General features: G+C 42.2%; 1 protein-coding gene across 4 annotated transcripts in view; it reads left to right on the forward strand.

Annotated features, from left to right (window-relative positions):
- The window catches only part of UNC80 (unc-80 subunit of NALCN channel complex), a 131,386-nt gene that overhangs the window by 63,659 nt on the left and 42,646 nt on the right, over positions 1–25,081 (forward strand). For 2 of the 4 annotated variants that reach the window (XM_086751173.1, XM_086751174.1), the window contains exons 27-42: positions 3,403–3,606; positions 5,110–5,210; positions 8,150–8,347; positions 10,431–10,538; positions 11,036–11,174; positions 14,597–14,778; positions 15,157–15,288; positions 15,797–15,983; positions 16,800–16,931; positions 17,152–17,295; positions 18,563–18,663; positions 20,059–20,145; positions 20,932–21,115; positions 21,804–21,898; positions 22,816–22,905; positions 23,300–23,401. In XM_086751173.1, the coding sequence (XP_086607299.1) occupies positions 3,403–3,606; positions 5,110–5,210; positions 8,150–8,347; positions 10,431–10,538; positions 11,036–11,174; positions 14,597–14,778; positions 15,157–15,288; positions 15,797–15,983; positions 16,800–16,931; positions 17,152–17,295; positions 18,563–18,663; positions 20,059–20,145; positions 20,932–21,115; positions 21,804–21,898; positions 22,816–22,905; positions 23,300–23,401 (2,186 nt within the window). The remainder of the gene's footprint in view (positions 1–3,402; positions 3,607–5,109; positions 5,211–8,149; positions 8,348–10,430; positions 10,539–11,035; positions 11,175–14,596; positions 14,779–15,156; positions 15,289–15,796; positions 15,984–16,799; positions 16,932–17,151; positions 17,296–18,562; positions 18,664–20,058; positions 20,146–20,931; positions 21,116–21,803; positions 21,899–22,815; positions 22,906–23,299; positions 23,402–25,081) is intronic. The other 2 variants (XM_086751175.1, XM_086751176.1) reach the window with 1 other exon arrangement.

The raw sequence follows: 25,081 nt of genomic DNA on the forward strand, positions 1-25,081 counted from the left end.
AATCAGGCAGCCATGGAGTCACATGGCTTTGAATCATTTCTGAGACGCTTCTGGCCTGCAGGGTTCAATATAACAAATGTGAGGAGCAAAGATGTTAAATTTTATAAAACATCGCTATGACTGAAACCAACCAAGAGCATTGCAAGCTTACTAAAAAGGAGGATGCCTTATTTGAAACTGTCTCTCAGTGAGATGCTGAGAGAAGTATCACTATTTGATTCACTTTAAAAATAAAGATCAAAAGTGTTCTTGTTTGTTTTTTATTCTGGTTACAATTTTTCTTTTTGGGAAAAACAATAGGAGGGAAGACTAGGATCTTTCTGGGAAAATCTATACTGGTTTGGAAGTCATGGCATCTCACAGAATTAGTGGTTGATCACTTGATCTCTTGAATTCTTTGCTACCACATGAAAAACACACCTATGTGGCTTTTGATGGCTAGCAGATTAATGTTACCAACATACTGTATACTGTACAAGCAAACCTCAAGCTCACTCTGTTTGCTGAGACCAGCAGATTGTTTCCATTTTTGAGCCATCTCATGCAAAACTCACACTCTATCTGATGGTACAAGTGTTGCAATACAATATACAGTCATCGTGCGTATTTGCAATTAGAGGCTAAACTGCCGACAGTTACCTGTAAATGATTTTCCCTCTAACAAGTTTTCTAGAACTGTTTAAATTCTGTCTTGTAATAGCCATATAAAGGTGCAGATGTTTGAATGATAATTTTGATGATTGTTTGAAAAGGATGGAGTCTGTGGCTGGTTGTCCTCTAGGAACTGTAATGTCTATTAATGATTCAGAGGAGCTTTTATTGACTTCAGAGGGCTTTGGATAAAGCTAGTGTTGTCTTCAGCTATGACCCTGCCACAATTACTGGAGAAAAATATGAGAACTGTTTCCAAGACTTACATGGTGTAAAACTGCCTCCAAAATTGTGTGTCAGATGGGACAGTTACTCCTGTGAAGCCAGTTAGGTATCGACCAAAGAAAGGTGAGCTGGATAGATTCATGCTCAACCTCATTTTTTTGTAACCTTGGCATATTGGCAGCCCAGAGGAGCACACAGCCTTATGGTATGTCTGACAGTCTAAGACTGGTGGGATGAGCTGTCTCTATTTAGATGAGGAAAAGCTTAGTTTTGGAGTGTTTTTTTTTTTTTTATAGATAGTTATGACAATTACTTGAAACCACTTTTCAGCCTCTCAGGCAGCAGTCCAATCTGCCGGGACGTTACCTGAGTTGAAGGATGCCTCCAAGCACGCAGTCCTGCTGGAAAATGCTAGTGGCCAGTCTCTAACTATCCTGTTCTTCTTAGAAGCAATGCTGACTTAGGTTTTCCTTTGTGTGTTACTGTGCTACAGGCATAGTGCAGAGACAGTATTAACTTTCTGCATCCTTGACTCTGTTAAACTACATTTTCCCTGCAGTTTCAGTTGGGTTTTTTTCCCATTCTCCCTTTTCCCTAAGCTGTTACACAGTATTCCTTTAATAAAGCTGTCTTTTTACTACATTTTAGGGATGGGAAAAGTGACTATGGTAGTAAGGCTGAATTTTAATATACTCTAGCAAAAATGTATTTGCAATATTTTGGAAGCTAAATAAATGCAAGATAATGTTGTATTTTAAAATTACAATAATTATGTTCTTTTCTCTGGCCACAGCATATTCTTCTGGGGATCCACCTGGGCCCATAACAGATACAGAGGCATCTTTTGTAAACTACACTTTTTTAGATAAGAAGATGTTGTTGTGTGAATGTAACTAAATTCTTCTCACCTGCAGTGACAGGTTTCTTTATCTCAACCTCTTTGATGAGTACTAATATGTTTCCTTTCATTTTTTCCTGAGTGTTAAAAACTTTGCTCTCGTTGCTCACCCCAGGCATGGCTTAACAGCTATCCAAAAGCTACGAGTTTACTGTATAGAATCCGCTCCAGGTAGGTCTCAAACACAGACACTAAAGCTAGGTAGATGCAGGCTCTCAGAGGACCATGTGTACTATTCGGGTGCTAAAATGGGATTCTGCAGACTTCATGAAATGCAGTTACAAGTCCTTAAATGGTTTGGTGTTTGGGGGAACTGGGCCACTGTATTGAGGCTGATCTGAACAGAATTCAAGCAGTAGTGATTGCTAAGAAATTTAGCGTGGTCGCTTGGAGGGTGATTCTCTGGTCACTGAACAATGATTTGCCCAGCTGATTCACGACGACTGCGGAGTAGCTCTCAAAACCTATTCAGCTGTCTTTGGTCAGGACGCTAGCCACTGGAAATGGGAGTGGGAATTGGGTTCTGGAGGAATTAGGGGCATTCTCAGGAGTAAAGGCATGTTTGATTTTTCCTGAAGCCAAAACACAATTCTTTTAAAATATTTTGCTTACCCATGGCATCCAAAAAGCTGTATCCTGTCTGTTCTCAGCAACGCACCAAAAGGTAATTGATCACACATGGCCTTGCCTAATTAGATCTGCAGTAAAATGACTGAGTGTTGCAACATTTGGACTGACATACTGCCATGTACTGCCTTTGAACTGAGAGGAGAATGAAAGTGCAAACTGTTGGTGCTTTGAACATTCAATCATTTCATGTCTGTGCTCATCAAAAATGCAGAGTGTCGATGGATGTTGTTAATGCCTGAAAGCTGCTGATTTGTCTGAAGGAGAGGATCTACGTGCTCCTGTTTCCTCTAAAGCATTCTAATGATGAAGAGTAACATGCAGAGACACGGATTTATGCAAATCTTACTTCAAAGAAGTCTTGCCTGCTAACCTCATGAAGCAGACTACCCTTCTGCAGTCACACGTGCTGTATGAATAAATAAGTGATCCTACTGCAGAGCTCAGTGAGGTTTACAGAACCCAGGCCCACAGGAAAATAGGTTTGTCCATAGTGCCTTGTTCACGGTTGGGATTCAGCCATCTGTCCCTAGCAAGAAGGTGATTCTGCACTAATGCAAACCCCAGGAGCTGGCAAAGAAAACTGCAATTTACATCCATTGGACAGATCCTGTTTCCTGGCAGGAATTGATTCAAGTTGGTGTGAATCGTAGGTTTTCCTTGTCCACGTTTTGGGTTTCTGTTAGAGCAGCTGACTCTACTTGCTGGTGGTTGAATGAGGGCTAATTCCAAATACAGACAAGGCCTGAGGTGACGTTCCAGGTCTCCAGGAAGGTGCTGGACACATTTCCGTAAAGCATCTTTACTTCATGATTGATGGAGCTGCATTGGCGGTGGCTTTGGAGGGAGCCTCTGGCCCCACATTCCTTGGTAGAAGAAAAGACGCTGCAATACAGGCTGGCAGCAAAGGGTTGGGAGGGAGGGGAGGGCCAGGATATCTTTATTTTTTAAATGGGGAAAAATTAAGGGGAAAAAAGTCCTCTTTTATTCTTTTAATACAGTTCCCAGCAGGAAGATCAGGATAGGAGGCTCCCGCTTGCTCCAGATTAAAGGAACCCGCAGTTTCCGGGTGAAGAAGGGGGGTTCCCTTTCCAGCATTCGCCGGGCCGGCAGCCTAAAGAGCACCAAGTTATCACGGCAGGACTCAGAGTCTGAGAATGAGGAGCTGCAGCTGTCCCACAGCAGGGACACTGTCACTGATATAGGTAACTTAGATGAGTGGGTGGAAAGGGAGGGGACAATAGGCAGGACCTAAACTCTTGATGTCATTGCAGCAGAGCTAGAAATGACAAGACTCCCCCCACCCCAACAGGCTAGGAAAAACCTAGAGTCCTCTTCAGGAACTGCCTGAACCTGGAGCCTGGGAGGACATGGTTCATGTCCTGGGTGCAGTGTTGGCTCTGTGCACAGGTTGTCAATTCAGAGCTCCGTGTTAGAGCATGAACTCTTGGAATGCTGGTGCCTGCCAGCCAGATGCATGCTGTCTTTAGGGGAGCACATGCACGTGTGTATATGCACATACACACACCCCTAAATCATATGATATAATGAATACTTCAGGTCATATGCATATATTGTATTTTATTGTCCATATTAACAGACAGGAGATATATATATATATGTACAGACATGCACTTCATATTCTATGTAGCTTATGATGCCATAGGCATGTTGTATGACATGTAATATATACTCCTGTATACAGAACACAACATCTACATGCTACGTACTGTATTCCTACATATTGGCATATACATATATTTTTATAGATGCCTGCCTTAGTCTTCAAAAGACAGGTCCCCATATATTTATCTTGTGGAAACCAAATGTACATCCTGCCACGAGAAATATCCATCGCAGTTGAACTAAAAGGGCTCCCTCTGCTAGGGATGTTAACCAAAAACTATGGTTTGGATACTTTTGGAGCTGAAAAAACTTCCTAAGTTTAATGGTCATTTTTATGTTGCCCAAAAGGTGCTTCAGAAGGTGAACATGGAGGATTCTGTTCTGTAGACTCTGGCAAGTCACAGTTCACTTAAAGAGAAGAAAGAAAGGATTAATCAGAGTTTATCTGCAGCCATCTCTTACCAGCATTAATGTTAGTATTATAGGAGGCCCATAAGTTATGGAACAGCTAGAGGAAACACAGGGGTCAGTGAAGTTCCCAGAGAAATCTCTCCCTTGCCTGAGTTCTTTAGAACTAGTGTGCTAGAATCAGGATTTTTTTCCCCTTTCATCCCCATGACATTAGCAGTTTCCATGGGCAATTAGGAGTGACTTTGCCCATTGGCATTTCCAGTTGGATGCCACTTCTGGTTGGATTTTTGTTTACATTTTTAACCACAGAGCCCAGTCAATGCAGATCACTAAACCAACCATTTGCAGCATCTGAATGGTGCAAAGAATTTGTTTCTAATGTTTTCAGTTTATCTTCTCCCCTTCCATTAAAGAAAAAAAGTGGGGAGGGAGCAGTATTTGCTACTGAAAAATGGCCTGTGAGCCAAGTCTAAATGGTTCTTGTAATTGTCAAGCCAGCATGATACAAGGATTGGGGAGGGGTGTCCAAACGCAGTCTTTCCAGTGTGGCATAGTCTGTGTACTCTGGTCTGTTCCCACAAGGCTGGCCTGGCTTACAAGTGCTGTCCCTAGTCTTTAAGCACATAGGGAGCAATAAAAACAACCACCTTTTGGGTATTTTTCTTTTGAAGAAGGGAGCCCTTGGAGCGCGAGTGAACCTAGCATTGAGCCCGAGGTGCTGAGCAACACAGGCACGGAGGAGAACTATCATCGGAACATGTCGTGGCTGCATGTAAGTATGAGTCGCCGGCAGCGCTCTCAAGGATGGCATTTTCAGTAGGAAAGCCTTTGTGCTGGCAATAACCAGGTCACAATCTGTGCTTTCTCCATGTAGCGTCAAGGATCTCAAGTGTAAGTAAGCTGCAACTTTTGGAAAACATCTGTTTGCCATTTCAAAAATGCTCTAAAACCAGAGAGTTTTTGTCTTGCTGCCTCTGTCCATTTCACATATTGAGTTTGTAAGGGAAAAGGGACTATTTTTCTCTAGGTATGCAGGGACAGCCATGCTGCTTCAGCTGAAAAATTCATTAGCTCAGCATCTTATCTCCAACATGGCTAGTAGTGGGTAGCTCAGGAAGAGTAACAGTATGCACTACAGCTTCTGGGAGCTGGCAATTTAGAAGCTACTTGAGCTGGAGGTTCTGTTGTGACCACTATGTTTACCATAAGATTTTTTCTTCAGGGAGTTTTTCCAACTCCTTTTTGAGCCAATTTAAGTATTTTTTGTCTCCATTAACTCTATGGGAATAAGCTTAATTATGCACCTTGTGGGGGAAAAAAGTACTTTTGGAACATTTTCTTTGATTTCATTAGATGCATTCTGTCACAATAGATAGGGCCTTGTGTATTTTGACTCTGTGGGGGACTACAACAGTGCAAATGTGGTTTGGCCGTGTAAGGCCTAAGACATCCATTTTGGTGATCTCTGTACCCATGATTTCGACATGCCAAAAGACAGTTGGGCAAGTCTACACTGTTCAATTCACTGACATTCAAGGACTGTACACCTCTACCTCTGTTGCCTTATGGCACACTGCAATGGTGCAGTACGGTCAGTGTGCCCGTGTGCACATGCTTTGCAGAACAGTTGGGCTGACTCCCTGTGCACGGACTGATTGTATCCTGCACGTGTGTATGAGGACAGATAGCTCTTGACTTTTGAATTGCCTTTGGGAAAGACAGCTGCCAATATTGAGTTGATATCTCCCTGTCCCCCCGCCCCCGCCCAACTATTTCACATAGTCTGCTCTCAACTGCCCCATTCCTATGTGGTATGGGCAAAACCAAAATTAATCTAATACTGTGATGTCAGAAGCAGTTCTTGTTTTGAAAAGCAGTGTGTTTTTGGAAGAGGGTGCCAGAGTGAGGAACTTGAATGTAATATCTTCCAAGCTAGTACTTCAGTCCCTGGACTACCTCGCTTCTCTGTCAGATTTGGAAGTTTCAGTGTACTAGAGTGTGTTAGACATGAAAGTGTGTACTAGGTGATGACTAGCTGGAGGATAAAGGGACCTCCCTAGCTAGCAGCTTAGGATAAATCATGGTGCATTTGCTCAGGGTGGGAGGATGCATGGACTCATAAGTACAAGGCATAAACTGAAGGGAACTTGAGATGTTTGTCTCACTTTACATGTGATTAGCCTGCATAGGAGAAAGGAAGATTTGAAAAGTCACCTGTTCCAGTTAATGCCACGCAAGTACCAATACCGCATGAGAACTTTCTCTTTTTGTTTGTTGGAAAGAAGGTGTGGGTGGATGGTCACTAAAACTACAGGCAAAACAAAAACCTGCTTTACTTAATGGTCTTGAGACCATTCAAAAGGTTCACTGGTTCCAGTTACTTCTATGCATGCACCAGCATTTCCTTTACCTGTCCTTTTACAGCACCCCCGAGGCATGATGTGCTCAATCTATGTCATTGTACCACAACTACAAGTTATAACAGTGGAGCAGAGGCTGGGTAGAGGCTATACAATGCTGATCAGATTTGTACTATTTGCACATTGATACAACACTAGTGGCTTGAGTTATTCCTGATTGACCCCAAAATAATGGGAGGCCAGAATAGGCAGGCTAAGACAAGAATCCCACAAATGCAGTGCAGATTTGTTTTAAATTAAGGTCCTGACTTTTTGGAGGCCTAAATATTTGAGGGTTGGATGTGGCTGCCTTACTTGAGAGAGCCAGCAGACTGCAGCTGTACAGACAATCAATGGATGGAAAAGATGGGATAGTTTCTTTCTGGTAGTTCTGGATATTTCTGCACTAGGTTGTGGGATGAAGAGAAGGATTCATAAAGGCCAGTTCTGACCTACAATGTTAACGGCTTGGGGATGCCTGTGTGTTTTCCTCAGAGTGCTACTTGTGTGTGACATGAAGACCAATGTACAAAGAGCTGCTGGGCTGAGCTCTGCTTCTCCTGGAAGAAACCCTCCGAGTTACACCACAGAGCAGTCACTGAAGTGTAGAGTTACCCAAGGCTTTCTTTAATTAATTAGTTTAGGGACTAACAGCAGTGTTGCTGCAGCAAAGCAGGGCTCAGAATAGCTAAATGCCCAAATATTTACAGTTTCTTACATGGGTTTACAGCTCCTTGCTGCCATATGGTAGCATCACTTGAAATAGTAACTGAGCCAGCTAACGTAAAGCTAGGCTGGATGGACCTACCCCAGCACAGTGAGGGGAGCATATGCAGAACAACTAGCACAGTTCATTCCTACTTGAGAGCATGCTGAGACATTTCCTTTCCCATTCCTTGAAGGAAACTAACCCCCGAACCCTGTGGGTTTGCAGCTTTAATGATCCCTGAGTAGCTGACAATTTCCAGCCTAAGCCCTCATCTCAGTGGTGGTACAACAGCTTTTCTGCAAGCTGAGAGAATACTGTTTTCCTCAGCGTTATCTTGCCACCAGCCAAACATACACATCTACAGCAGCTCTGTCTTTGCTGACATTTCTTTAGCCCTGCCTAGCTAGCTTGTAAATCACGTGCAAGTACAGAGCTCTGCACAGATGCACATACCTTTTCAAAAAGCTGTGTTGAGTTTCATGCCTCCCCAGCTAGGCTGTGAAAAAGTCATTTTGACTGTCCCCATCACTAGTTGCCCTATGCCATTCTCTGTGTAACTCCCTTTTCTATAGATAACTATTATCTTTTTTTTTTCTTTTCAAGGTTATGATCCTATTATGCAACCAGCAAAGTTTCATATGTACCCACGTTGACTACTGTCACCCACACTGCTACCTCCATCACAGCCGGTCCTGTGCTCGCCTTGTCCGGGCCATTAAACTCCTGTACGGAGACACAGTGGACTCTCTGCGAGAAAACAGCACATTGAACAGCGTGGCAAGAGGCAAAAAGCAAAAGGAAGTGAGTAGATGGAAAAAGCAGAATGTTTTGGGGTTTGTCCAGGCAGGTTGTAATTACCTTCAAGGACTGCATAATATACTCAGTTCTTTCATGAGAAAATGAACACAGTCCTTCCTAAACACAGCTCTGCTGTACAAAAAACCTATTAGGCCATTTAGTATTATGGAAGGAACGTAATCTCTATTGATTGGGAAGAACCTTACTTGCTGCTAAGGTCGTTGAAAAGCTTACAACCTGACTAATTTTAACATTCTTTTATGGCCTCTTATCAGCTTATCAGCTCCTGGAGTCCAGTCTCTTTTTTTCATGTTTCTTCTAATCTGTTAATAAGAATCACTCTTGAAATTCTTGTAAAATCTTGCATAATTTCTTCCTTTTGGGTGTGAGCTCTCAGAGCTGTTCCAAGAATTGTATACAGTGGTCTTTAATGTTACAGTCTCTTTAGTGACACACTTCTAATGACTAGTTCAGCAGGATATTCAAACAAGGTTGTGCCTTTTTAGCAATTTAAGTGGTGCCTTTAACTTCAGTGGAAATACATTTCTGCTTTCAGTAAAGTGCCCAGCCAGGTGCCAACCGAATCATGTCAACAGCTTTTTAATACTTTCATATACAACAGACAGACTATGGTTATTCTGAATGCTTGTAATGGCGGAGTCATTCAACTACTTTGCAGTAACACTGAAACCAAAAGTGTTCATGAGACTCTCATGAAGATTTCAGTTGGGTAAAGAGGCTATCATCCCTGTAAGTGGAAAATGAAGGAGTAGGAGACAAGTTTGTAATGTTTCTTCATCAACCAGCAGATTGTTTGTTTCCTGTCAAGTTAGAAAATTGAAGGGTATTTGTATGGAACAAAGCACATGGCAGACAAAAGAACAGATAATGATTCTGCTTTCCTGGAAACTGTAACCTCCTTATATTTCTCTGACAAAGAAGCGTATCAGTTATTTAGGAAGAGAGGTAGGAGTCTCCTCTACAGAAGGCAGGCTTCAGATGAGCAGCTGTCAGGGTTCATGAAAGGTAGCAAAAGAACACAGCGCATTACTGTGTGTTGTTTCATCTCCAACTTTGAATTACAAGGCAAAGCGACACACATTTTATCATCCTTTAAGCAACAGCAAGGTAAAAAGAGGTTGAGGGTTAATAAAGTTTCCCACAAACACATGCACTGTTTTTGTACAGACCTCACTGCAGAAAAGCAATTGATAACTTTTGAATTTTATATAACACCAGACTTTTCATCCTGTTTCCTCATGCTCTGGTGTTCTTCAGCTGTTGTCATTCTCTGACTGCATGGGCATCGTTTCCACATTTATCTGGCTTCCAGAGGAACCTCTCTTTTACTCTCCCAGCTTGCCGAATGAAACGCTGGAGGTAGCTGCAACACACAGACCTGGCTATGTGCTCCGTGGGGCTTGTGAGCTCTCTGATAAATGTGGACCCCTGAGTTAATCAGCAGGCTGCTAGCTTGAGGAGAAGAGTCTGGGGCAACCTAATGTTCTGGGAAAAGTCCCTGGTATTGTGAATAATGAACATAAAAAGGACTTGTCATTATCACTGTCATTGGCAATATGCTAGGGACAACTCTCAGGCAGGCGTGAGCTCAAGTCCTGAAATGTGTTGTCACTTACACTTTCCGAGGAAGACAAGAAGATAAATATAGCTGAGAGGAATCAGTGTTGTACACACTAAACACCTCTGTTGGTAAGTTTTTAGAAGGAAGCTATATACTTTTAACCTCTAACCTGCTTAAGGTACTGTTCTCCTGAAATACATGGGTGCACCACCTGTGAAGATTACACAGAGCACATTCACATTTCTCATTTGCTTTACTGGCTTCTGTTTTAAGCTTTTATTGGGAAAAGCATTGTTAAAAAGAGAAGGAAAATGGATAAGATATGTCATCTCACTGATACTAGGCCTGTTGCCAGCACAGGAGAAAGGTTTGTGCTACAGTTTTGGTACTGGACTGCTTCTAGCGTACGGCAATTCCTCTTGTACATGATCTCCTCCCTTTCCACATTTTGAGAAATCTAAATGTAAACATCACTTTTTTTTTTTTTTTTTTTCCTACTTTTAGTGCTCAGACAAGTCATGCTTGAGAACTCCTTCTCTAAAAAAGAGAGTGATCGATATCAACTTGGAAGGGAAGAAAGACTCCGGAATGTTAAAATACATCAGGCACCAGGTACTGACTAGGCCATATGCTAGTTAGGGAGGCTGATTCATAGATGTCAGGTTAGACTGCGACAAGAAAGAAAATGTGTTTGGATCTCTAAGCCCATGTGAAGAATTGTTGTTCCTAAATATCAACCAGTTCATCCTTGATGTTTTCCCCAGCTGAGTAATGCTAAATTTAAGCCTCTTAAGGTAACATTGTCAAAGAATCCTTTAAACATGTAGCTCCATTAAATCGCAGTCTGCATCTCTGGCTTCCCATAGTTACACATGCATCAAAACTGGGGATACAAAAAATTAAAATTAAAAAAAAAAACAAAAATAAATCCACAAATATGTTTAAATACAACCTGTCATGTTCTTCTATAGAGCATTATCTGAAATGTCTGAAACTAGAGGTTATCAGTGGGTAACCTGTAGACCAAAACTAGGGTAAAATTACTGAGCGTGGTGTTCACTGGATAGTTTGCACAGCTCAACTGTAAGGCATGCCTTGGTTTTTTGCAGGTAATGAGCCTCTCCCCTGCACCTTTGTCACTGCTGATCAAGGCAGCTCCTATTCTCACGGAAGAGATGTATGGGGACATCCAGCCAGCAGCGTGGGAGCTCCTGCTCAGTGTGGATGAGCACATGGCTGGTGCAGCAGGTAAGAAAACAAAACCACTTAGTATGGCTACCCTGGCTGCACATCTCACAGTAGATCACAGGGCCTTGCAAGACAGCTTTGTAGTGGAGGAGTCTTAATGACACCAAGGGTTTATTGAGGACTGTTTGGTCTTCATAGACCTCCATGTGTTTTTGTGCTCTGTACAAAAGAGGTGGTCAGAAGGATCAGGAAGGCAATCTCTCAGACTCTGGTTGTGGTGGATGATTAGAGAGCATCAAAATTAGTATTTGTATTTAGCTGAGTTTATAAGCAGAGGAAACACAGTGATTTAATCTGTCCAGAGTTTACTGAAGTATTTTGTGTGTTACCTCATGGAAATTGTTAATACCAGTTGAGGGCTGATACCAAAACTGAGAAAGGGGATGAGAGTGGAACTGTCACAGCTCCTTTGTTGTACTGAAAGGAAAATTCTCACGTTGCATGGAGACAGCTGCATTGCTCAGTAAGTAGTTTTATGGCATGATATTTATCTAAATTTTCCATTCCACCTGGTACTAAATTGTGCAGATGACATTTGTTGATGACACATAGCTGAGAGGCATCTTTAAGACAGAAGATGATTAGAACATCATATACCTTGTAAGAGTATTACCTTGAAAAAGAAATTCTAGTCATAGGATGGAATTTATTACTACAAAATGTAAGCTTATGTCCTTGCAAACTAATAAGAATTGTTCTGTTATGAGCTTGGATCCTCTGCAGGACTGATGTAGGTTTGGAGGAATCCAGAGTATATCAGCTGGCCAGATGATGACTGGCTTACCAGGTAGAATTCAGCAATGGAAACAATAAATACAGTCAGGATGTGTCAGAAGAGGTATTTCATCAGAGATTCAGTGTATTACTGCTATTGTAAAACACACTGTATAATTACCTAGAACACAGCACATGCGTGCATAATTCTGGTCACTGAAGAAAGAGACATTTACATGGGACAGGTACAATGAAGGGCAGGTAGGACAGGAGGAAGAATGAAGAGCCTGTACAATGAGGATATTTATTTAATGAATTCACATAAAGACTGAGAGGGGAAACTGTTGCTCTCCATAAATACGGCAGAGCAGGCAAGGACGAAGAATTATTTAAGCCGTGGTAGCATAAAGATGAGTATGAACTTTTAATTACTTCTTTCATCTGTAAAACAGAAGACTTCTAAGCACCAGAAAGAGTAAATGCAGTTAGGTTTAAGAGCTTGTGAAAGGGATTATCTAATGTGACTCAGGAGATTCTTTCTAGTCTTATTGTCCTGTCCAAACACTCATAACCTGTGTGTGCTAATGCCAGATGTTCAGAAATCATGGGCCACAACCCTAGAAACTGTGATCATCCCTCACGCACAACACACAGGTTGCTTAAATAAAGCATAAATTAAAGCAATCAAATTTGTCTGTGCTTCAGCCTCCCACAACTTTTAAATTCTACCTTTCTCCTCCCTGAGCACCCAAGGAAATGGCTTAAAGATTGCCATCTTCCCCAGATTTGTGCACCTAAGGGAGCCATCACAGGAGTTCCTACACTGAAGATCAAGTTACAGGCGTTTTTATCAAAAGCTGTTAACAATGCAAGGGTTTTGAAGTCCTCCTCAGACTTTCCTCTCCCCTTTTCATCACGCTTCATCCCAGCTTACCAGTCCTTCATTTTCCACAGCTGGCAATGAATTCTGCCCTGAAGTCCACTGTTTGACTCCACATCTCATTTTTCATGCTTCTCTCGCTTTCCATCTGCTCTACCAGTGCACGGTGCACTTCTACAGCCCACAGGTCTTCTCTGTCCTCGCCCATTCATGTTTGCCTTTTGCTAGGACAAATGTGCAGACATGAGGAGAAAGGAGCAAAATAAAGAAGAGAAACAAGCTGCCTGAAACTGCACTCCTTTGTCCCCTTCAAGTCCCTTTTTGGGGAAATAATTTTGGATACTCTTTCTCTCTTACAAAAACTTACCAAGGCTGGCAGGGAGGGGAATGAAGCCTTGCTGCACTTCCTGAGGAGTGCTGGCTGGCTGCTCCGCCAAAGCAGCCTCTGAGATCCATCTTCCTTCTTCTCTGAAGGGAGTATTAAAATCTATTTGAAGGTCTCTAGTAGCTTTTTTAGTAGTGAGTGATTTTAGCCCCAGCATAAATTGCATTAATCAAGGTCAAAACCTGAAAGCTCATAATGTTGATATCCAGAAGCTGTTTAACAAAGACTCCTGTGTTGGTGTACAACAGCACCACCTACTGACCTCTTCCAAGGCTGTATTTCTTTTCTTTCTTTTTTTCTTTTTTCTTTTTTCTTTTTTTTTTTTTTTTTTGTGTTACTTCAATATCGGCTCACACTTTTCAGTCGATCCTACTAAGACTTGACATAGTTACAATGAAAACATCAAAAAGTAGAAAGTTCTCTGAGCTGGTGAAACAGGACGGTCCCTCCAGATATGGAGTGGGGCTTTGGAGCAGAAACAGGAGCCTTCACAGTGCAGCAGGACCTAGGCAGTCAAAGAGCAGCCTTGTGTTTCTGCAGGTGTTCAGATTGCCTCCCGTCAGCACAGGTCTCATGCCTGGCACCTTCTGAATAAGTGTTGAGGCAAACACAATAGCAAATGTCCTCTTTCTACTGTGGAGAAACAGTGACCAAATATGGAGAAATTGTCTCCAGTGATCTCTGGTGAGCTACTGGTCAAGGAAACCATGAACAGCCACTGAATTCCCACAGCATCACTGTCCCCCTTGCTTTTGTTTCCTGCTCAGTGCCCCTCAGATACCCATCTAAATTAATTGGCCTCCATAGTCTGGAGTTGGACTACGTCTGTTTATATTCAAATATGCTCCAATGAAACGACTGTGGGCCAGCTCAGCTTCTATTGTGCTGTTTTCCATTGTGATCTGGTCCTTTGTGTCTCAATTCATAGCAACTCCATTTTCTTTTGGAAGCAGACTGTGATCATTGCATGGTGCCCATTTAACTAAGGACTTTTCTTTTTGTTTTTTTTTTCCATGAAAATATACAGGTAAGAGCTCTATTGGACAACTGCCTCCTGCTCTGAGGGGAAGGCTGTGCTTCTGTTAAACCAGCCTTTATTAATCATCACAGAAATCACTTGGAAGTGGAATCTTTGAAAGACAAACTGAATTAGTCCTGTTAGATTTCAGTGAGAAGGGCAAAACTGTGTTTTATTTTAAAAGCAGGTTTTCTATAACCTTTTACAAGCATCGCATGTAACACTGTGTGGCCCCAGAAGGTGGAATCACATGTACTTGCTTTCATGAAGCAGTACAATTTTTGCTAGGTCTGGTAGACTGCTGATCTCATTTCTGGAGCCAAGATTAGGTTTTTTTTGGTGGGGGTTTCTACAGCTGCAGTTTTCCTCTGCCAAATAAACACATTATTAAGAAAAACAGATGATCAGATGTTCTCTCCCTGCAGCTGCCATGTTCCTGCTGTGTGCTGTGAAAGTGCCAGAGGCCGTTTCTGACATGCTGATGTCCGAATTTCATCACCCAGAGACTGTGCAAAGACTGAACGCCATTCTCAAATTTCACACGCTCTGGAGGTTTAGGTATCAAGTCTGGCCAAGGATGGAGGAGGGAGCACAGCAGATCTTTAAGGTAGATAGTACACATGAAACACACTGTTGCCATTTACAGCTTGCCTTGTGGGATAGATGTGTAATGACACAATGCCATGAAATTGCCTGAAAATCTGTTTAGAGAAAAAAATGGTCATGTAAGTCACACCAGTGAGGGAGGTGATGTGTAGAGCTCCTGCATAAAATGGGGAGAGTGTAACAGGGACGCAGGTCAAGAAAAACATCACAGAAAGGAAGAAACCTGTGCCATATGTAGTATTACAGCATAGTGAAATATGGAGTTGGGAAAAATTTACTGAGGTAATTAATGTCTTGGGTACTTGTGCTCACGTTTAATTAGCAGTACCGACATTAATAATGGTCTACTGTAAAAAAATGTCTTCCATGTTTTTGTTAGATCCCTCCTCCAAGTATAAACTTCACTCTGCCTTCTCCTGTCCTGGGGATGCCATCTGTGCCAATGTTTGACCCCCCGTGGGTACCTCAGTGCAGCGGGAGCGTGCAGGATCCTATAAATGAAGATCAGTCGGTAAGCAGGGAAATAGTCGGTAACCAGTAAGCACTGGTTTTATTCTGTAGTGGCATGGGGCAAAATAAAGCCAAAAGATGTGGGCTAAACTGAATTTTCTTGTTTTCCTCAACTGGGAAAATTCACTGTCCGGGTTAGGGTACACAGAGTTTTCTACATGACCATAAGGCTTTTCTGTTTGTTCACTGAGTACTGTACTGCGTATCGTATTCCTGTGAGAGACAGTAACTCAGATCTTAGGAGCACACAGCTGTTCTCTCTCCAAGAGAAGATTAGTTCACTTGAACTGTCTGAGAGACCATTTTCTCTGCACTGGTTCACTTGGTGTCTCTTGGGAGAAGTCTGCACCAAGGCTTATTGTAGACATAGCTCCAAGAGGAGTCTGCAGGTGATTTGCATTTAGAAACTGAGTTGCTGAATGTCACTGAGGTCTCTGGCAGAAAATGCAGGATGTGTGCATCTTAACTAACGGCTTCAGGCTGTACTTCTTCTCTTTTCTTTCTGACAGAAGTCATTTTCAGCCAGAGCTGTGTCACGTTCCCATCAGCGAGCGGAGCATATCCTGAAGAACCTGCAGCAGGAGGAAGAGAAGAAGCGCCTGGGCCGGGAAGCCAGTCTCATCACTGCCATCCCCATCACTCAGGAGGCCTGCTACGAGCCAACCTGCACACCAAGCTCAGAGCAGGAAGAAGAAGGTGTGCTCCAGGGCCAGGAACTGTATTCCAGGAACCTGAGAGCACCTGCCACCAACAAAGAGCACTGCTTAGGGGTGTGATGTCCAGGAACATTGATTTTTAGTGTTAGGGATGTCCCTGCTTTGGTGTGCAGAGGAATGAAGTTTGTCTTTTATAACTTTAACCCATAGGAATTAAAGGATGGGAGGAATCACCCTTTGGCAGTATCTGTCTTAAGGCATACAGCTTAGGAGGGGCTGAATTGTCCCTGGAGTTTTCTGCCTTTATAGCAACTAGTAAGGGAGCCTAGATGACAGCTCAACCTCAGTACCGAACTTCCAGATGGCCAAAGTTACATGACATGAATCATGGAAAGCTTAGTCTCTGGGTGAGGATTTTCATTGGTCCAGGCTGAGAGAGCACAAAGATTTAATTAAAGGCATTCCAAGCTGTGTGGCATTAGGTGAGTACAGTGATTTTCAGATCTAAACATACATTGGGAAATCTGTGAGCAGAAATCCCAATTCTTAGGAAAAACTAAGCACCAGCAACCATGATGGTTAACATGATGTACATGAAAAGAAGTATAGAGCTGATTCAGTTACAATGTGACTCACCAAATCACTGAACTGTCTTATGGAACAATGCTCTGCTGGTTGCCAAAGCATGAGCAAATTACCTTTCTGACTGTTCTTTATAGATTTTAAGTTATGCCTTTTGAGTGTTACCCAACGTGCACTTTCAATGTTCCAATTTGATTGTAAGTGCTGTCCTTCAGAAAGTTCCCTGAAGTCTGTCAGCTGGATCTAGATTGACATTTCCCGTTCTCTTTGTCAGTAGAAGAAGTTGCCAACCTGGCCTCCCGCCGTCTCTCTGTGAGTCCTTCCTGCACCTCCAGTACGTCTCATAGAAACTATTCTTTCCGCCGTGGCTCTGTCTGGTCAGTGCGGTCAGCAGTCAGTGCAGAAGGTGGGTTGACTTCACTTTGGAGTATCCTTTCCTAGGATTTCATTCACTGGAAGTGTATGGGTGTACTTTCCTGTACACACATAAAGCTGGTGGCATTTCCTTTTGCTTAATGTATTCCCAAGCTTGAGACACTTCATAATAAATTACTTCCCTGCATTAGTTTATTCACTCCTGCTGTCACAACACTAACACCTGTCTTTTATACTTCTTACTGCTCTAGATGAAGAACACACTACAGAGCATACTCCAAACCATCATGTGCCACAACCACCTCAAGCTGTGTTTCCAGCATGCATCTGTGCAGCAGTGCTCCCCATTGTCCATTTGATGGAAGATGGAGAAGTCCGGGAGGATGGAGTAGCTGGTACTGACCTAGATTAAACTTGACATGATTCTTCCTCAGGGGTGGCAGAACCTGCCAGCACTTTGAATGATGGCTTACGTTTGTTAGGTGCCATAACTAAAGTAACACAGCCTTGTATTTGCTCACAGTTCATGTTTCCTAGAAGTAGTATGTGCTATATGTTGTTATGAGTATATATGTTTGTTAAAAACCTTATGAATAATCTATTAAATCATCACAAACTATTTGAAAGTAGGTTCACAGTAGAAATGTGACACACTCTAAGTCAGAGGTTGCAACTTGGGAGTTCTAACTTCGGGTTAGAAATTTGGAAGGAAATTCATAACCGGGAGCATAGTGCAATCTCTGTGGATTCCCCATCCGCAGCAGTTAACAATCCTTGCCTAGTCAAAGACATGGTTCACATCATCTGGTGTTGGTGACAGTCCTGCTCCAGGTGGGGCTTGGACTAGAAACCTCCAGAGGTCTATTCCCACTAACATTTTTTTATCCTGTCACAACAGAAAGCCACCTATACACAGCTTGAACATTTTGTTTCTGGTCTGTGATATATCTGTAAAGTAATAATGCAATTTTTTCTCTATTTGTTTCTCTAAAATGTTTATAGATAGTGGACTGCTGCTCTTCCTTCCTTTCTCATGACTTTTCAGCTAACTGCACATTTAACTTTCTATTAGATTTTATATTCAGTTTTGGGTAGGTGTAGTCAGCCAGCTAAATATTGTATGTGTCATTTTGTGATCAGGGACTGAGTACTGAAAAAAAAAAAAAAATTATCTGATGTTGTTAATCCACAGCGTTGCAGTTAATTACACTTTGGAGAGCTGATCATCAACACAATTCCCTCCTGACTATGTAATGCTGTTCACTAATATCAGATAAAATCACTCAGTGAATTACCATGAAATGTAACTTCCATGCATGAACAAAGAAGTATATGAATTTATGCTTTTCAGTTGCCAGATGTGTCCATCTGGAGTTGTGAATTCAAATAGTTGTTTCTTTATTATTCATCTGACTACAGTGGTGAAATGCTTCCTGCCACGTCACCAGTAGCTAGGGAAATTTCAAATATTAGACTTAGCATTATTGCTTGAGAAGACTGCACTGGTGACCAGGAATCCTAGTGCCTCATAGAGGCTCCTCTGTGTTTCAATACAAAATTGACAATTCTGGTAGAAGGTTAGGAACTTTTGCATCTAAGTGTACCAGTTCAAGGTTTTTCCAAGGGAGACAGTTTTCACTTTGTTTTCTTCCTCTTTTACAGTAAGTGCTGTTGCTCAGCAAGTCCTGTGGAACTGCTTAATTGAAGACCCCTCTACAGTTTTGCGCCATTTCCTTGAGAAGCTCACAATCAGCAATCGACAGGTAAACTCTTCCTCTCCCCAGTGAGTGTATGCATTGCTTAGAGCAGAGGAACAGAGCTGCTAGCAGAGTCACTCGGAGAAGAACATTTGCTATTATAATGTAGCTCAAAGTGTTTGAGGCTGTATCATCAGTTGGCTTCAGTCTCTATTCACTAATGTAAATGGGACATAGCTGATTTACCACCGCTACGGATCTGACTTGCTCTAAGCCAAGCTTCGAACAGCTGCTTAATGAAGCACAACTCTTTCTAACACATTGCCTCACCCATGCCATTCTGTTCAGCTTTCTCGGAAAGATAGGGGTGGCCTTGTCTTTCCCTGGCTCATTAGACTTTTCTGGTGCCATAGCTAAGCTTTATGGAAGAAAGGCCAGTTCTGACTGAATAAAAGGCAGTGAGACTCTCCATACCACTTTCTCAACTGCCACTTGGTGTATGGTATCAATAATATCACTGTCCTCATCTTCCAAGCCACCACCTAAGAACTGACTACAAAACGAATATTAAATCTCAAGAAAGTCCAGGAAAGTCTGCTTTTCAGTTCCTTGAGTAATCAGGTCTCAGTGGCCTCACTGTTTCTGAGACTTCTCAGCCATAGTCCCCAAAGCTTCTATTTAAGTTCAGAAGGTCGCTTCTGTTTGTTAAGTATTTTTGAGAAGGAAGCTATATGCTGTGCAGCCACAGTGGCCTCTAAGCTAACACAGTCTGCTGTTTTACTGTCTCTTTGTAAGCCTACTACAACCAGAACACAAACAACAGGTGTATTTCCTTCGCAGTGATGTATCATTGGTACGGGTTGTCCTATGCATATTCAGGCCCCTGACACTAGTTCAAATCTGCTGTGGGTTAGGAGAATGAGGGCCATGGAATAAATTTATTATACAGTCTGTCTCTCCTTAGCTGACAGTGAGATTCCTTCCCCTCTACACTCCCTTCCCACTGTAAGAAATGTGTTAGTCTACATTTAAAGCAGGCAGCCTCTAGAGGAAGAAAAGTTAGATTCTATCCCTACCTCCTACCCAGCAGCCACAGCTATTAAGTTGAGCTAAACCGGATTTCACAGATCACCTAGATAGTCATTTGTTGTCATAAGCAACAGAGGGATTATCACAGGGAGAGGAGTGCAGAATCAGGATGCTAGAGTCAGTACAAATTGCAATAGGAGGTATTGGCCTTTTTCAGATAAAAAAGAAAGACACTGACCTGAGTGCTGTGCCCTAAGCCTTAGTTTGGGAAATAGAGCAGTCACAAGCATATATTTCTACCACATGCACCAAGAGACAGAGCTGAGCAAGGGAGTATGGGAAAATGGGAAGAAACAAAACCAAGGAGGACAAAAGGGAGAAAGCCATTCTCCATTTTGTGAGGGAAAGAAAAACCATTTGCTCTTCTTCCAGGACGAGCTGATGTATATGTTAAGGAAGCTTTTGTTGAACATTGGAGACTTCCCTGCCCAGACATCTCATATCCTCTTTAACTACTTGGTGAGTAGCTTGTGGGTCCACTGTGCAGCCAAGAATGTCACCTCTGCCTATATGTGTCCTGAGAAGTTAGTGTCACAATCTGCAAGGAAATAAATGCTCTTAACCTTCCCTTCATAGCTCATATCGCAAGTCACCAGGCTTACACCAGCCTTTCATTCCCTCTAGGAAGAGGAAAAGGAACCTTTAACTTTTTATTAAACCCCTAAGCAACCTGTCATGAATTTCTGGAATAAAACACAGACGGTGAGTTGTAGACTAACACAAGGATCCCAGTGCCAGAAACCTTTAATTATTTTACTTAATTTTGATTCAGAAAATGCTTTGCTCTTGGACAGTCCTATTGGAGCAAATCTAGCAGCTTCTTTCTAGACTGTAGGAAATGCATTTGCTGCCGTTCTTTCAGTTAGGAGATGAAAAAACAGACAAGACATATGCTACTCCAGGAGCCTTCTGTTATTTGTGAGTTGTCTAGGTGGCAGCCCATCAGGGAAGAAGGCATAGGAATTCTCTTGCTCCAGAGGTTCTCCCTTTTCCCCATCTACAATGGCTGTTAAGGGTGGACTGCAACAGTATTTTTTGCCCCTACCCCTCATCCTCTCTAGAAAAGGAAGAATAGTACAGGAAGATTTTTCTCTAGCATGTATGAACTTTCAGGATGCAAGTTTAATGAGTTTATCCCTCTAAGTGAAGAAGGTGGAAGAACAATATTCTTGTTCTGTGTTTACACCATGCTCTGCATAGTTAAGAGTGAGTAGAACTGATATTCCTCTTACTTATTACCTGCAGGTAGGACTGATCATGTATTTTGTACGCACTCCATGTGAGTGGGGCATGGATGCCATTTCTGCCACGCTTACCTTCCTTTGGGAAGTGGTGGGTTATGTAGAAGGACTGTTCTTCAAGGATCTCAAACAGACTATGAAGAAGGAACAGTGTGAAGTGAAGCTGCTGGTGACTGCCTCGATGCCAGGTATAAGAAATGAGTCTTTAAATCTCCTCCACTTTCAAGTTCATGACCCCTTCCAGCAAAAAGGAGATCCATCAGAACTGGATCAGAAAAAGACCTGCTACAAATGGCTGCATATTCTAAGTCAGTTTTACTTGAGTTGAGGATTCAGTTAGTAAATTCCACCTCTAATTCCCTGAGATTCAGAAAGCTCATTTAAGAGCTCTAAAAGAAGCAAACAGAAAGTGAATTAGAACAATCTTTTCTACTCAGAGCTTTGTGCCAGTTGGGCTGTGAAAGACTGGCAGGATGATCACTGTAAGTCTGTGCCATTCAGACTCAGTTTGATTTGATGCAACCTCTCATTTAAGTCTTGAGAGAGCCCAGGAAGAGCATGCTGTGAGCCTAGGACGTCACGAGTCAGGTAAGAGGTATCTTGCTGAGAAATAGATTTGGCCTTTTGGGTTTGTTCCTTCCTCAGAGTGATGGTTGCTGCTAAAGCCAGCTCAGTCCTTTAGGAACAGATTGATTTCTCATTAACCATAGAAGTGTGAGACAATGCTAACACTACATAATGGATCCAGACAGGACTGGCATTGTCTGTCTGCCCAGGAATGAATTTTAACGATCACTTTTCCTCCATGGGCAGTCTTTTGAAATTGAGTTAATTAAAGAGACCAGGGAGGATGCAACTGTTTTTTTTTTCCTTTAGGCACAAAGACCCTTGTCGTGCATGGACAGAATGAGTGTGACATCCCAACCCAGCTACCAGTCCATGAGGACACACAATTTGAGGCTCTTTTGAAGGTAAGAGTGAGTTTTTGAACTGGACAAACTGCTTAAGAGTATATTTACCTGCCATACCTGTATGCCAGCAGTACCTTCTGCCTGATCATCCTATTTCAGTGTGGGAGAGAGAAGTTTTGCTGTAACAGCCTTTTGTGTCTCTGTATGAGGAGCTTGGTTGCAAGAAACAGAATCCCATATTAAAGATAATAGAAATGCCCTGGCCTCACAGACAGCCAAAACCCCACAAAAGCAACTACATTTGAAGACACTGCAGTTTGCTGGGTATTTGCTGTATGCTGTCCTTTAGATAAATACATAAACCATTTAAATGTTTGGGTTTATCAGCATTAAAGACTGAACAGAATGAGCAAGATCAGAGTGGGAATGATGGTTTAGTAGCCACGATGATATCTTGGGATCTGGGAGATGTAAGGTCAGTTCCCCCTTCCGCCAAATGTTTCCTGAATGGCCTTAACTGAGCCATGTAGGAAAGATTTGTAAAAGCCTTCAGTTTATCTAACTATGCTAAATTCTAATGGGTATCACACATCTCGATGCTTTCAAGGATCTGAACTTCAGTGTGTCTGTACATCACCTGTCACTAAAGCTTGATAAGTACATAGTATGGAAATGGAAGCTGCAATACTCATGTGACTCATATAGCCAGACAAATATGTGTGATACGAAGACATTGAAATACCTAACATCAGTCTTCAGGACTGTGGTATCAGCATGTCTTGATTATCACAAACATATTCATGTCCTTTATGATAAAAAAAATAAAGTAAGAATTAATGCCAGAAGAGTGTACCAGCCTGACTGATGCGTGCAAGTTTGTGCCTTTACACCTTCTTAGTTGGATATTATTCTTTTGGATATTGTGGTATTTGTACAAGACAGCTAATAAGTAACAGGATGTTTTTCTTCCTCTTCAGGAGTGTCTGGAGTTTTTTAACATACCTGAAACACAGTCTTCTCATTACTTTTTAATGGATAAGCGATGGAATCTTATTCATTACAACAAGGTAAGGCAAAGGTCAGGTCTGGATGACTGTGTTCTTGCCATCTCGTCCCTTTTTAAACATTAAAGTTATCTAAAGGAGAACAAGCAGCCCATAAACAGACAGAATTCTGCCCAATGGGCACCACATCTTGGGTTTTTAGTTGTGTGTGGTGAAAGATTGGAGTTTGATAGAAGAGGGAAGAAGCAGAAGTGGAGTCTTGCTCTTAAGTCATTAATGTCTAGCTTGCTTAGAAAAAAGCAGATTTCTCTTCTGTTTAGGCTCTTCCATGATGCCTGACACTGTGTAAAAAGGCCCTACCCAAAAGCTTCAGGAAGGGCTAAAGAGCCTTTTATTCAGTTCTGTTGAGTGATGCTGTTACATTTGTTTAAAATACACTTGTTTCCTTTCCTGGCAGACCTATGTCCGTGACATTTATCCTTTCCGGAGATCAGTTTCTCCTCAGCTCAACCTGGTGCAGATGCATCCAGAAAAAGGTCAAGAGCTCATTCAGAAACAGGTATCTTACTGTTTTCAGACACCTCTGCCCAGAAACAAACTCTGTAAATAAACCTTTCTTTTTCCTTTAAAGGCCTTCACTCATGCCGCATGCAGAAAAAGAGCTTTGCTGGGGAAGTAGAAATTGGCATGAAATCTGCCCTGGTTCCATTGGACAGGTGTATGGTATTTTAAGAAGAGTCAAAGAATGTAATGTGAATTCCTTACTACTCTCTCCAGCCAGCTTCTTTTAGGCAGATCATTTTGCATTCTTCTACACTTTACTAGAAAAGTTTCAGTTGCCTCAGCTTCAAAAGTTGCTTATTCCTTTCTTTAACATAACCTCTGACTCTTTAGGAACCCATTTAAAACCTTGTCTTCTCAAGTGTGTCTGGCTGTGGAGCAGGAATTATCTTTTCTACCTTCCTCTCTGTCCTCTCACTGTAAGGAATGTTACCTGCCTCTCTTCCTTGTCCTGCTCTCAGGTGCTGGTTTTACCATAGCTGCTCCTGTCGCAGTAGTGATGATTTTGTCAGGGGAATATCTGCCCTGAGAAGAGCACTGTCCTCCCTATCCTCCAGCCTCATGACCGGATAATCTGTCCGATCCTGCTAATATTCTGCAGCTCCCAGGAGCTCTCCCTTAGGAACTAAACCCTAACTAAGGTGGCAAAGCAGTGCCTTTAATGTGCTGCAAACCCCTACAAGTATCGTTTCTTCAGGCAGTAAGATGATGGTATTGAGCTCACTCTACCTGTACGCTCGGTTTTCCACCTCTCTACCACTTGATCTGTTTTCCACAAAAACAAATTTGTTTCAGTAGCACAGGGTTGAGTGTTTAGGGAAAAGTTGCCCGAGATGCATCTGTAAAGGATGATGATAAGCAGAAAGTAAAAAGTAGGGGGAATGTGGTTAAACTGTACGAGTTTGGTATTAACAGATGCATTCTGTTAATAATTCTAGCCAAAAAGCAGCTACTGTAGTTGTGTCCCTGGCAATGTGAGTGCCAGGACAGGAAAATATCATCAGGAATGGTTATAAAAAGCAGCTATAAAGCTGCTTAAGAGGGACTAGCATCTAAAATAATGGAGAATATAGTTAATGCTTTCTCATATGTGTACGGTACAGAATAGGGAAATATTTCATATGCTGCATCTGTCAGTAGAAAGTCTATAAAAATCTGGTAGAAATTATTCTCACTGCAGTTCTAGGAGATGTGTCACACATATCAAATAAATGCATTTGATATACCCTACATGACCTCAAAAGATTAAAATGGCCTGTCCAGTTTTGTCAGACCATTATTTTACACTTCACATTTTTCTATTTAGAGTACTTAGGGGCCAAAACATTTCTAAGGTAAAACTGAAATCAAGCATCTCCCAGCCTTTCTGTAGTCATGCTAGAAGTTGCTGGACGACATCCAGCTTCAGCAAAGAAAACAGCACCGTAGAGTCTACTCTCAGAGCGGCAAGCCATGGAAAAGTACTTTCTTTACTGTTGATTGATTGAGCACCCAATTCGAAGCTGAGTGCACTTCAGAGCAAGGTCATAGCAACTGCAGGACGTGGGAAGCTGAGCTTTGCCACATGTTAAGCCACGTGCTTCAAGTTTTGGCTTCATCCCAGTAGCTCAGAGCTGTCTCAAAACTGCTTCCAAAGACAGTTGCTTCTACTAGTGAGCATCACTCTGCCTTATGGTTA

The sequence above is a fragment of the Chlamydotis macqueenii genome, chromosome 6 (genome assembly GCF_036417535.1).
Source record: "Chlamydotis macqueenii isolate bChlMac1 chromosome 6, bChlMac1.mat, whole genome shotgun sequence".
In the NCBI taxonomy this organism is placed as follows: domain Eukaryota; kingdom Metazoa; phylum Chordata; class Aves; order Otidiformes; family Otididae; genus Chlamydotis; species Chlamydotis macqueenii.